This window comes from Penicillium odoratum (genome assembly GCF_028828045.1).
Source record: "Penicillium odoratum strain IBT 22623 chromosome Unknown utg000006l_segment0_segment0, whole genome shotgun sequence".
Lineage (NCBI taxonomy): Eukaryota > Fungi > Ascomycota > Eurotiomycetes > Eurotiales > Aspergillaceae > Penicillium > Penicillium odoratum.
Genome location: NW_026643148.1, coordinates 1290600 through 1303685, shown reverse-complemented (window position 1 = coordinate 1303685; position 13086 = coordinate 1290600). Strand labels below are relative to the sequence as shown.

The following is a 13086-nucleotide window of genomic DNA, read 5'->3' as shown; positions in this document are numbered from 1 at the left end:
TGCCAGATTTATCAACACAATGGCGGATGCTGAGACACGGGTTGTCTCCGTCCAACGCCTTAGCGAAGGCCCTGGATCCCGGTCCCTGGCGGAGTGGTGGGCAGACGAGCGCAAGAGTCAAACACCGGAGTCCAAGGCCATCGAGGAAGCCGCAAATCTTCTCCGCACAAATGATATCCCCGTTGCTTTCCCTACAGAAACGGTCTACGGCTTGGGTGCCGATGCCACACGCAGCGCCGCCGTTCAGGGAATCTACCGCGCGAAGCAGCGACCCTCAGATAACCCTCTGATCGTTCACATTGACTCTCTTAATATGCTCGACCGGCTGCTGAATCCCTCAGAAGGCAGTCCTAGCGCAACCAAGCTACCGCGCGTTCCTATTCCCTCGATCTATACGCCTCTTATCGAACGCTTCTGGCCCGGCCCACTCACAATCATCCTGACAAATCCGTCTGGCTCGCACCTAGCCCCAGAGGTCACATCGAATTTGACAACCTTTGGTGTCCGCATGCCGTCCTCACCGCTAGCTCGTCTACTCATCCATGCTACCGACCGTCCACTCGCCGCGCCGTCCGCAAATGCGTCTACCAAGCCTTCCCCGACCACGGCGCAACACGTTCACCACGATCTCAAAGGACGCATCGATTTGATTCTTGATGGTGGTCCATCCGGAGTTGGCGTTGAAAGTACCGTCGTGGACGGTCTCTGTGACCCACCGGCCATCCTGCGACCAGGTGGTATCGGCATTGAAGAACTGCGCGAAGTTCCCGGCTGGGAGAACGTCGCAGTTGCCTACCGCGACGGAACGCTGGATGTCAAGGAGGTCCCCCGAGCGCCGGGTATGAAATATAGACACTATTCACCGAAAGCGCGTGTCGTCCTCTTCAAAGCGGGATCGAATTTGGCCGGCGTCACACGCCACGTACTAAAAGATCTGCAAGATACCGCTATTGGTGCCCACAACATCGGCATCGTGCGAACCAGAGAGTGGAAGCAGGGCTTAGACCTTTCCACAGATGATGTGCTAGCGAGTACTATTCAGCCCATCGCTGCGCCCATCGATAATGTGGTCAGCTTCCCTATCCCCGTGCAGCAGACTGGCAGCTCAAGTAGCCGGACCAAAATGGCGTACGACTATCATCTGGGAACGGATACGGGTTCTATTGCACATGGGCTTTTCGCGGCGCTACGGGCTCTTGATGAACTCGATGTGGATGTGATTTACGTGGAGGGGATATCTGATAGTGATGGTGACTTGGCGGCGGCAGTGATGAACCGACTTCGGAAGGCCGCTGGAACGGAGATGAAGGTGTAGATAATGTTACGTATGTCCTTGCCATCTGGTTTACGGGGACGATAGAGGTTGATCTGCACATAGGAGTTTATACCATTGCTTTTGAAAATGCATCTCTTGGACTTTCCTCTGTGGTTCTAGCTTAAGCGGAGATCTCCGACCTAGTGGAAAAATGACTTAAGTAGTATAAGATGAGTAATAAGAATTCCAATGAGTTTAATTGAGATAAGAAAATAAAGAAACTCCACCTTTAGCCCCGCTTCAATCACCGATCAACTGAGTCACTTGAGACAAGGCGGTTGAGTTGAACTTTCTCTTCCGCTTTCCACTTCTTTCCATATATAGTCCTACCTCCGCGTGAAAAAAAAAGAAAAAAAAACCTGGAAATTCTTCCCACTTCTCACTTCTCATTCTCCTTTAAAATCCAATATCAATCATGTGTCAACACCCTCTCCATGGTTTCATTGCAGGACTCCCAAAATGTGAACACCACGTCCACCTAGAGGGCTGTCTAACTCCCGAGTTAATCTTTCAACTTGCTGCACGTAACGGAGTGACCCTCCCAAAGGATGACCCAGCCTTCACCTCCATCTCAACCTTGGCAGAGCGCTACGACCGCTTCACTTCACTAGATGATTTCTTACACTACTACTTCGCCGGCATGGCCGTCCTGCAAAAGGAAAGCGATTTCGCCGATCTCGCTTGGGCCTATTTCCAAAAGGCCCATTCCGACGGCGTCCACCATGCCGAAGTCTTCTTCGACCCTCAAGTCCACCAGGACCGTGGTATCCCCTACGAGACTATCGTTACAGGCTTCTCTGAGGGCTGCAAGCGTGCTGAACGCGAACTGGGCCTGAGCACCCGACTTATCCTTTGCTTCTTGCGCCATTTACCCGTTGAATCGGCTAATGAGCTGTACAAGACCTTCCTTGCCTCAGGAGATTATGAGAAAGGAACCATCCACGGACTGGGATGGTCTTCCTCTGAAGTTGGGCCACCGAAGGATATGTTCCGAGAGATTTATGCTTCTGCGCGGGACCAGGGAATCCCACTTACGGCTCATGCTGGTGAGGAGGGTGATTCGACGTATATCAGTACGGCGATGGAGCTTGGAGCGACGCGAATTGATCATGGGATCAACTTGATTCAGGATCCGGAGTTGATGGCGCGGTGTGCGCGTGAGAATGTTCTTATGACTGTCTGCCCGGTTTCGAATGTGAAGCTCCAGTGTGTGAAGTCTGTGGCGGAGGTGCCGATTCGGAAGTTCTTGGAGGCTGGGGTGAAGTTTTCCATTAACAGTGATGATCCGGCTTATTTTGGGGCTTATATTTTGGATAATTACTGTGCTGTGCAGGAGGCCCATAATCTTTCTATTTTGGAGTGGAGGATTGTGGCGGAGAATTCGGTGCAGGAGAGTTGGATTTCGAATGAAAGGAAGGCGGAGTTGTTGGAGCGTATTGAGGCTCATGTGAAGAATTTCCTGTAGATGTTACGATACCCGACGTTTCAACATGTATATATGATAATTTCAACTTTATCAATTCCAAAGTTAGGGCAAATGTTTGGAATTTGCCTTGACGGGAAACCCAACTTTTTGTCCTTCCATCTCTCACTCTACTTTCCATCCATTTTACTGAAGAGATTTGTCATTTTATTATAATTATATATGCTTGGGCATATTTACTAATCTCTTCATCAGAATGCTAACTGTCATCGATACAACCTGCTCTTTGTCATCCTTGGAATGATTGGTCATTATCCAGAAGCTTGTGGATCAACACAGTTCCATTGATACTACTGTAGTCCCTCCTAACTGTAACCAATGGTGGAATGGCTAGTATGTTAAATTATTCTGTTATCTTCCGGTTGTGTATTCGCTTTGTGTGGTTTAGTGTTCGCTATTGAATTTTCCTGGACTTCCATGTTCCATTCATACGTGTTAAGAACATGCTACGAACGTTGACGATTGAGAAGCGGAGTGTGTGTGTACTCCAGTGACGTTTTCACGCTGGCGGTGGGCATATTTACCCACTCCTCTCTCTGAGATCCTTTTGTTCTTCTTCATACCACTATATCATAACATGTATAATTTGTACCAAGCCCAGAATTTATCGCATAGCTTGAAGCTATAGTCTGTACCGGAATTATAATCCACCCGAGCCGGCCCATGAATGCGATGAAACCACATAAGCACAAATTGATATCTTCACTACTACATAAGCCCTTGTTCTACAACCTCTGCTACATCAAAAAATGTCGATACCAGATCGTTATAAGCTGGTCTTCACTGTTCCACCCTCAGACCTAGAAGCCTGTAAAGAAGCCATCTTTGCAACTGGCGCAGGCACCTTCCCGGGCGGCACATACAGCCACGTCTGTTTCCAGACCACTGGACAGGGCCAATTTCGTCCGAATAAAGGCGCAACTCCAGCGATTGGGGCCGTTGGAGTGCTGGAGAAGCTAGAGGAGGTGAAGGTGGAAATTATGTGTCTTGGACGAGAGGTGATGGTGAACGCGGTGGAGGCTCTGGTCAAGGCGCATCCCTATGAGGTAGTTGCATATGAAGTTTATCGGATGGAGAATGTATAGTGGATCATATGGAGATATTCAGTACCTGGAGATTTTACATAATTCTAAATGAATCTGAAGAATGAACATGGAGGTTGTGACTGTTTGTGCTAGAGAGTAATCTGTCGACGCTGATTGGCTGACCGCCCGCAAAACGTCTTGCCAACTCGATCCGTCATTCTCCTCCATCACCAACTTCCCCCCCAATCCACCTCAATTCTCCCCTCATGGCGTCGAAACTCTTCCCCGTTTCGCGGGCCAGCCGGGTGCTGCGCCAGACTCCCTTCACCTCATTCCGGTCCTTTTCCGCCGCTCCCCAGCGATGCAGCGACGCCCTGAATGTCGTACGTGAAGCCCTGTTCCTAGGCCCCTCGGCATTGCCCGGTGCATACAAGCATGCAAGAAATCGCGAGCTAGTGGAATGAACTGACAATGGTTTTTTCTAGCACCGCAACTCCCCCCACAACAACCCCAGCATTCCCTTCGAGTTCTCCAAGCAGAACCTCACCCTCGTCGATGAGATTCTCAAGCGCTACCCTCCCCAGTACAAGAAGGCGGCTGTTATGCCCCTGCTTGATCTCGGCCAGCGCCAGGCCGGCTTCACCAGCATCAGCGTCATGAACGAGGTCGCTCGCATGCTCGAGATGCCCCCCATGCGTGTCTACGAGGTCGCGACCTTCTACACCATGTACAACCGCGAGCCGGTTGGCAAGTACTTCCTGCAGATCTGCACTACGGTATGATCCCCCATATTCCATATGGTTGGCATGTCAATTCCGAGTCAATGGCTTACATTTTGGGTTTTAGACCCCCTGCCAGCTTGGTGGCTGCGGTTCTGACGCCATCGTCAAGGCTATCAATGAGCACCTCGGCATCACTCCCGGCCACACCACCGAGGACGGCCTTTTCACCTACATCGAGGTTGAGTGCCTGGGTGCCTGCGTTAACGCCCCCATGGTCCAGATCAACGACGACTACTACGAGGATCTGACCCCCGAGTCTATCAAGTCCCTCCTCACTGCCCTCAAGGAAAGCGCCACTGCTACCGGCGCCGCCGCCTCCACCAAGGTTCCTGCTCCTGGTCCGCTGAGCGGGCGTGACACCTGTGAGAACAGCGCTGGTCTGACCAACCTGAAGGAGGTTGTGTGGAACCCCGAGACCATGATGCGCACTGATGGTGCGCTGGATGCGCAGCCGCAGCAATAGACAGATTTCACTGAAACTGTGTTAAGCTTGCATTTATGATTTGGTATGGAAAGTGAAGGGAATTATAATTGAGGGTCTGGAGATGAGACCCCGCCCCGATACTTTGCAGATGCAAGAACGGGAAAAGTTTAGAAACATACCGCTGCATCGTCTTTCCAGGGCGTCTTTGTTCTTTTTGTTTGTCTACCATGTACAGTATACGTGGCCCCGAAGTTTTTTTTCTTTTTTTGGAATGGGAGCCGGATGCAGATTAAGTCGGCATCAATACAAATTTCTTTAGTTTTCCACGATCCTCCTACTCTAAGAGCTTGAAGCTTAAGCTTTACTTGCTTTTAGCTTGTACCTGAATGCCACGAACAATCGAGAAGAGTTTAGTTCAGTATTTTCTGTCATTTTTCTCCCACTATGTCATGCCTGGTTCTTCCCACTGGGGATCTGTGGCTTCCCAATCAAAGGGATCTCCAGTGCACTCAATATCAAATTCCTTAAGTTCGTCATCATCCTCCAAAAGAATCCCATATCCATCTCTCTCAATCACACGTTTCCCCTGCCGTTCTTCGAAGACGTTGACTTCCGCGGTAAACTTCACAAGCATGTGGTACACATGCACGGTCTTTTTCTGGCCATAGCGACGTGCTCGCCCGATGGCTTGCTTCATGCCGGCTTCGTAGTCGTGTTGTGTCGTGGTGTGTAATGGCGAGACGAAAACAACATGGTTTGCGCATTGCAGATTTCTGTGGAATGAAGAGTGACGTTGTCACAGGGTTAGTGTGTCCTTGAAATGGAATTGGAGATTGAAATGGAAGATTTGGGGATTGGGGAATCGGGGGGAAATTGACTTACAGGCCTGCAGCCATTGCGCCTCCGAGAGGAAGAACCAGCACCTTGAAGGGTGAGGCGTCTTTTATGTATTCTTCGATTGATTTTTCGGCTTGTCCGGTTTTGGGAGTGATGTAGGGGACTCCTTCCAACTCAAGGGCTCGGACCAGAAGTTTGAGGATGTCTTCCTTTTGTTCGAAGACGATGACTTTTTCGTCGTCTGGGATCGAATGGATCAATTCAATGAAGCTGGTGAGTTTGCTGCTTCGGACGATTATGTCTTGGCTGTTAAGTTCGCTGCCTTTGACATGCTTGTCTTTGGTAGCTGATCCTGTGCAGTTGTTGATATTGCATACTTCTGATGTGGCAGTACCTTCAAGACATTCTTCGCAGAGGATATGACCGCAGGATCTTAGCACAGTGAGATCGTGGATGCTGTTAGGTGTTGTATGGCAGTTTGAGCAAGGTGGGACATCATTATCTTGCAAAGCTAGCATTGCGCCGTGGAATCGATGGTTGCGTCTATTCTTGACGATAAGTCGAATGGTATCAAGGGAATCGGTGGTTAGCGGCTTTCTCAAGTTGCTCGCGATTTTAGACTGTATGGTTGCATCTAGAACCGGGACGGTCACTGAAGTTCGGGCTCGCTTCTTGGGTTTTGGTAGAGCTTCATCGGCATTGTCGTCATTATGCGTATCGTCATCAAAAGTCTCATCATAGAATTTATCATCGATCTCATTAAAGTCCTCATTAAGGGTATCATCGAGGTTCGTATCAGCGGTTGTAGTGGGAGCAGTAGTGGGAGCAGTAGTCCTCTTTCTAGGTTTAACTTCTTTTGTCTTCTTGCGGTGTTTGGCAATTATTTCTTCACATTGGGACTGGAATTCGTGACCAGTCTTCGACGGCACAGCGGGTGGAGTCGTCTCTTGGACGTTCATCCACACGTTGTGAGCTGCATGGAGTTCAGATATGAGGTTGGCGGTCTGTGTCTGGACCAGTTCGTCACCGTAGTCATTGCCTAGAATCTCATCCATGATGACATTCCAGACAGGGAGAGAGGGGTTTAGTCGGGACCTGAAGTAGTAGTATTGGCGGAGCAAAGTCTGCAGCTTTTCGTACCGAGTTGCATAACCCTTCGCTAGTGTATTGAGCTGGGAATTGCAGGCCGAGATGCTCCATGGGTGGTCCTTCAGCTTGCTGGTGATGGAGGCTTTTAATAAACTCTCCACGGGAGATTTGCTTGAGAGAATGAGATCGTTCAAGCGACTGAGTGAGATGTCATTGTCAGAGTTGTGAATCCTTCGAAGTCGCCCTTTCTCCGACCGAATTCGGTTAAAAAGGGCTTCATAACGGTACCGCTCCGTATCAGATTGTTCAGACAAAATCATGTGGAGCTCGATGGGAATCTGATCAATTTCGGCGATGTTCTGGCGGGAAAATTGGTCGAGAAAGCGCTGAGCATGGAGACTTCGATTCTGGTACCAGTCATTGCTGTGAGGCACTGAATAAGTCAGAAACTTCTCGACATTGCTCAATTGGTTTTTCTTTGCTTTCAGTCTCTTGTTATGAGACGAAACATCTGCGTCGTCGTCAATTCCGAGGTGAACGCCCAGGTGGCGTGCAATGCTCTTTACGTCCGCGAAATCATCAAGGTCAGGGGTGGCAGAGAGAATCCACTTGGAACGAGCAGATAATTCCATAATAGGAAGCTGTTTATCTTCGTCCGAGCTAGTGAACTCATCAATAACAAGTCTGTTGAAGTCGAAAGCGTGGAGGGTTGGGGCTTTCATCTTCGAGAGTTTGTTGGCGGTAGTGCTAAGAAGCGTCCGCAACTCCTTGGTGATGGCCTCCCTTTCTGCTTCTTCAACCTTGGAACCCACCGCGGGTTTCAGGTCCGACTTTAAGTCCTGAGGGTCAGGGACAGAAGATGCATCCTGTCGTTCTTTTTCCTCACGCAACTTTTTCTCATTGGCTATAAAGGCCTTGCCCTTGTATCGACGAGATGGCTCGTACGTCGAGGCTTCCTGATTATCCTTCCACCTCCGATGTCGTGTCACCAGTTCTTCGAGATAGTGCTCGGGATCAGAAGCGTTTAGAGTCACAATCAAATCCCTCAGAGTGTTCAGTGCACCCCGGAACCAAAGATCGCGGACGCGAGCGCCCTTGTTCTCCATTGGAACCCGTGCAACGCCGGACACACTCCGTAGACGGTCAAAATAAGCGGCGCTTGTCAGAACTCCCGAAGAAACGAGAACAATATCAGCGTCCTGGATGTCTTCGATAGTGACTTTCCACAGGGCACTCATAGTGGGGATTTCCACGACTCGGTACTTAGTGCCGAGGAACTTGTCGATTTCTGTACCCCATTGGCGGCGCAGATGCGGGGGCACAACGATCAAAGTTGCGTTTGTGGCTAAAAACCCAATTGGACTCTTCACCGGACTCTTCACCGAATTTCTCAGTCTCTCCTTGTCGTCCTTGTGTTGGGAGTCAATTAAGCCTAGGACTGTCGCGGTTTTCCCAAATCCGACTTCGTCGGCAACCAATCCTCCACGAATAAGTCGAGGGATTAAGACCTTTACATCAGCTCGCCAGGCCATCATTCTGCAGAAGGCTTCTTCAGTTTCCTCTTCAATGAAAGGCCTGATGTCATCGGGTTCTTGCGCGATCATCCAGCGCAATGACCGCAGCTGTTCAGTGCGTAGCTGACGTTTGAAATTCGGTGGCTGCGCATGGGGGTCATCGGCCTGGTTGTGCGGGAGTACGAATGCAGGGAGTCGTTGTCGGCCCATATCATATGCATTTGAAACCAGTCGCCAGGAGAAGTGGACACCGTCGAGACTTTCAAAGTCGACGAGCTTTCCAAGTGCGGAATGCGCCATCGACTGCAGATTGACTGCGACCTGCAGCTCACCGGGTGAGATTATGCGGCCTTGGAGGTGCTCAACATTCGTGAAGATCATGAAGGGCGGCGGTTTGGATTTTACGGCACGCTCGTAAGCCGCTGCCTCCTGAGGATCTTCATGGGGCTTGGCCTTTCCTTTCCGGTCACGTCTCCAAAGGATTTTAGGCCAAGCAGGCTTGCAGGTCTGGCAACTAGTAGCAAGAGCAGCAAACCCTAGGTCTCTCCACTTGTGGAAAGACGACGCATGCCCAACTCGTAGAAGGGCCCAGGTAATTCCTTGGAATGCATTCGGGTGTCTTTCCGGGTTGATCGGCGTATTCTGGCGCTCGGTCAGGCCCAAGGTCACAGCGTCATCTGCTGAAAGAGAAGCCAAGGGGATGTATGAATTGTGGCAGTCTCCACCGCGAAGGAAAAGGTCAGTCTTGAGATCCAAGTGACGGTAAAAGATTGGTTCGCCATCACTAGGGCCCAAGACCATTTTGGGGACTTTGTGGCATCGCCGTGCGTAAGCCGAGGTCTTGTCGTGTGTCTTCACAGACACTGGCCGCCAGGTAGGCGGAAGCTCAGCAACGGTTCTTCGTACTTCGTAACCAGGGTTCCTTCGGTGTTCGACGGAGAACACAAACGAATCATTCATGATTGGACCAGCCTTTCTAGGATCTAAGAACAAGTAGACGGGAGGCATACCCTCCTGGCACTGCTTCTTGTGCAAAGATCCTTCAGCAGTTCCACAATCGGCAAGAAGGTCGTATGTGCCACGGAGATCATGATCAAGATGATCAACATCCGCTTGGTCGCAATCGATCTCAAGTTGTGACCACACCCGAGGTTCGGTATGCTTGGATCCGAGCAGGCCACATTCAGCTAGGTATGATCGCACCTGGCTTCCTGAACCGCTTACTCGGAGAGCGAACTCGGTGCTAATTGGTTCAAGCACTTCCCATACACCACCAAACAATTCGGATGTTTCGGGTCGCATTATCGCGATCGGCTTTGCGAGAATCTCTCTCAGCACGCACTGTGCCGGAGAACGTTTAGGGGTCTTGGCGAACAACAGCCACTGGGGACCTTCGCCATTAATTTCAAGGCGCAGGCTCGCAAATTCACTTTCGAAGAAGACAGTCCAAACCTCTGTTCGTTTGATGTCAGTGAAACGCACCTCCTCGAGGAGGGCGCTCTGGACAGAGGAGATATACTGCTCCCAGGTGTCGTCTGGAGCGTTGCCGAGGAATTGGCGCTTGAGATGTTCGAAACGCTTGAGGTCCTTTGCCCCGACCCCGCCGAAGCGAAGCCGCATAGGGAGGATTTCCCTCAGCTTCTTATCGAATTCAAGTGGCTGGATCCGTTGTCCGTCAAAAACCTTTGGTTCATAGGCGTGTGGAGGATTGCCGGCACAGGAACTGCAAGCAGTATGTCCACATAATTGGCACTCGACGATAGCGGGAGCGACCCGAGACTGCCTTTCGCAAGCACAGTAACGGGCGGCTAACACCGATTGCGCCACGAGAATGGGCCCGAAACCCGATCCATCGACGGTGCAATTGTGGTTCTCTTCAGTAGCCGCGAGTTTGTGTCCTACCTCGATTGTGGGCATAGGCGACGCTGTCTTCGGACCAGCATCGGCTTGCAGGGTGGGGTTTTCTGCGCCTCCTTCTAACACGCTTCTAGCCGCAATCAGAGCGGAGAGCATGACTGTCCCAACGACAGTCGAGGTCATGGCGTTGCCAGCGAGGTCTTGAAGCTCCCTGGATGATTCATGGGACAGAATCATTCGGTCAATGGGGAGACCTTGGAGTGCCAAAGCTTCAAGTCCTGTCAGAGGGCCACCACGAAGAGTCGAAAACGGCATACCCGACGGAGTCAAGCAACCGATTGTCCCGAACGCAGTGGTATTCTCGGCGCTGCGGCCAACACCTTGTGACAAGTCGATGTAACGCTCCTTGTACTGGAAATCAAATCCGAGGCTTAGCGATGTCAAGAATTTGATGTCGAGCGTTTCCGTGACTCTCTCCACCTGTAGCTTGAACCAAGGGCACCAGAAATAATCTGGTCCCTGGCAGCTTTTTCCTCCTGGATTCGAACGACTGATAGGTCGCTGATCGTTCGCTGGTAACTCGTCGCGACACTTTTGGTGACGCATCTTGTACGAGTCCCAGGCCACCTCGGCACGGCAAGAACTGGCTTCCAAGCGGTTAGAGAGATCCTTTTCGATCTGCTCCAACTTCCGGTCATCTGCGCCCAACAAGAATGAACTTGTGGGTGAGCTGCACGGGCGGCGAAACTTGGTTATCAGGTTCAGTGCGTCCAGTGGGATAGCGAGGCGATCAGTGGCTGGCGTATTCATACGGCCCTCATCGACTGCGACCAAGTATCCACGTTGCCGGGTTTGTGGCATGTAGTGGTGCTTGGAGTCGAGCGTGGCGTGTTTTGCGGAATAGCCAATTCCTGACCAAGCGTTTTCGAATTTTTCCCAGGGGGCTGCTATCACGTTCTCACAAATGACCAGTCGGGGTCGGTACTTCGAACAGTACATCAACATGCCATTGAAAGTGGAGATGGATTCTCCGCTTTCGTTGTTGGCGTCCATGTTGACATTCAGTCGAGAGAAGTCGACGCATGCGGTTCCAGCGACTAGGATATCGACATCCCCGGGAATTTTCGCCAGGGTGCCATATGCCGTTTGAGCCTCGTCGCCACCCATTTGGCAGATGTCTCGAAAGAGGAGTGGTGGCTCAAAGTTCCGCTCAATATATGCTTGTTTGAACGGAACGATCTCGCAGCTAAAAGCATGCTCGACCCGGAATCGCTTGCCGTCAGTGCTAAGCCCATCAAGAGCTATAAAAATATTAGTATGTCTGCTCAATTCAAACTCAGGATGGGAAGGTGGTGAAGTGACAAGTGAGAATATGAGAGCAGTAAGAAGAGCGATGATGGTAGAAGTTCATAAGCACAAGAAGGGGAATGAGGTGAAGGAAATAGAGTGGTAACAGCTAAGCTTCCAGTGCAGGGGAAAGTGATGGACCAGCGTAAGTAAATATGATTGGGCAAATTGACGAACGGGTGTTCATGTTAACCGCAGTACAGTAGCGGGCGGTAGAGCGGGTCATGCGGGTCATGCGGATCACGTGGGTCCACAACCTTAAATAACAACAATAGACAACGCCAACTTACCTTGCTGGATCATTTGAAGGGCAAATAAGGGACTCTCCGTCCCTGAGCACATGGTCGCAACACGGAGTAGTCTACCATTCAGTGACTGAATTACCATATCAAGTCCCAGGCTTAAAGCCTTCTGGGCAAGATCAGTAAAGATATCCTCGATATTGGACATCGGAGGCAGATTCCCCGCGATGTAGTGACGTTTGGTTTTCGTTAAGGTACCATGGACAAACTCCGGTGCGCCTGGCTTTGGCTGAGTGCCAGTCGTAGTTGAAGAAGCAGCTGGGTCTGGCTGCTGAGAATCCTCTTCAGTGGATTGCTGGAGAGGGGAGGTGAGGTTTTTCCTACCATGGCCGCGTCCAACGCGAGGCACCATGGTGAGGGAGGAGCTGACGCCATATTAGCTAACATGCATAAAGTTTCAAGAATGCTTATCAAGTACTTACGGGGTGCTATTATCGATAGCGCTGGTACGCAGATCTCCGATGACGTGAATGATCACGTGATCAGGAAAATGTTCAGAGTAATGGATTCGGCGAAGGAGGAAAGATTTTCCGACCCGTGGACTTTTTTTTATAATGGTGGGCGGGTCCGGTTGGTGGGTCTCCTGATGAGCCGCTAATTGGGCACCCAGCGCCTGCGCCAATTCCAGTCAGCCGCAAAACGAGGTAATCGTTACTACAGAAGAAAAATCGCTACTAAATAGGAATGATACTCTTAACGTCTTATCTTCCGAGCAAATGGGAGTATAACTGACTAGAGAAATGGTTGAAAATGCTGTGCATAACTTGAAGCGATCCATTTAACACAGCATACCTGATCCGGCGCATACATGGGTAACCGCGCCCGAATGTAAACTCCCATTATATACTAGCTGGTACTAAACTTTTGGCCTAGTAGCTAAGTAGTGTAGAGCTGAGAAAGGTATGTATTTGCAGATTCAAATCTTTATTGATATGAGAATGCTGCAAGGATAGGTTTCTACTAGGGTGGACAATGGCAAGCTAGAGTCACATTCATATTCACATCGCGATGTTTGATTCCCTGGTCATTCTAAAAGGAACAACTAGAGAGAAGCTGAAATGCAAGAAAAGCTGATAAAGAATATTGACTCCATGCGCCATCCATCGCCAGA

General features: G+C 50.4%; 5 protein-coding genes across 5 annotated transcripts; 4 read left to right on the top strand and 1 right to left on the bottom strand.

Annotated features, from left to right (window-relative positions):
* Nucleotides 1–19: 19 nt before the first annotated feature.
* N7520_008935 (L-threonylcarbamoyladenylate synthase) lies at nt 20–1315 on the top strand (the record flags this gene model as incomplete). Its single annotated transcript, XM_057142869.1, has 1 exon — nt 20–1315. One exon carries the CDS (start codon nt 20–22, stop codon nt 1313–1315), a length of 1296 nt encoding a protein of 431 aa, XP_056992157.1.
* A 415-nt stretch (nt 1316–1730) lies between these two features.
* aah1 (adenosine deaminase) lies at nt 1731–2780 on the top strand (the record flags this gene model as incomplete). Its single annotated transcript, XM_057142868.1, has 1 exon — nt 1731–2780. One exon carries the CDS (start codon nt 1731–1733, stop codon nt 2778–2780), a length of 1050 nt encoding a protein of 349 aa, XP_056992156.1.
* A 767-nt stretch (nt 2781–3547) lies between these two features.
* Nucleotides 3548–3883, top strand: N7520_008933 (uncharacterized protein; the record flags this gene model as incomplete). The annotated part of the gene is made up of 1 exon (XM_057142867.1): nt 3548–3883. The coding sequence occupies one exon, from the start codon at nt 3548–3550 to the stop codon at nt 3881–3883; it is 336 nt and encodes a 111-aa protein (XP_056992155.1).
* A 206-nt stretch (nt 3884–4089) lies between these two features.
* On the top strand, nt 4090–5068 carry N7520_008932 (complex I 24 kDa subunit family protein; the record flags this gene model as incomplete). Its single annotated transcript, XM_057142866.1, has 3 exons — nt 4090–4206; nt 4309–4599; nt 4670–5068. The coding sequence occupies 3 exons, from the start codon at nt 4090–4092 to the stop codon at nt 5066–5068; spliced, it is 807 nt and encodes a 268-aa protein (XP_056992154.1).
* A 403-nt stretch (nt 5069–5471) lies between these two features.
* On the bottom strand, nt 5472–12327 carry N7520_008931 (putative SNF2 family helicase; the record flags this gene model as incomplete). The annotated part of the gene is made up of 3 exons (XM_057142865.1): nt 5472–5802; nt 5912–11627; nt 11964–12327. 3 exons carry the CDS (start codon nt 12325–12327, stop codon nt 5472–5474), a joined length of 6411 nt encoding a protein of 2136 aa, XP_056992153.1.
* Nucleotides 12328–13086: the final 759 nt, after the last annotated feature.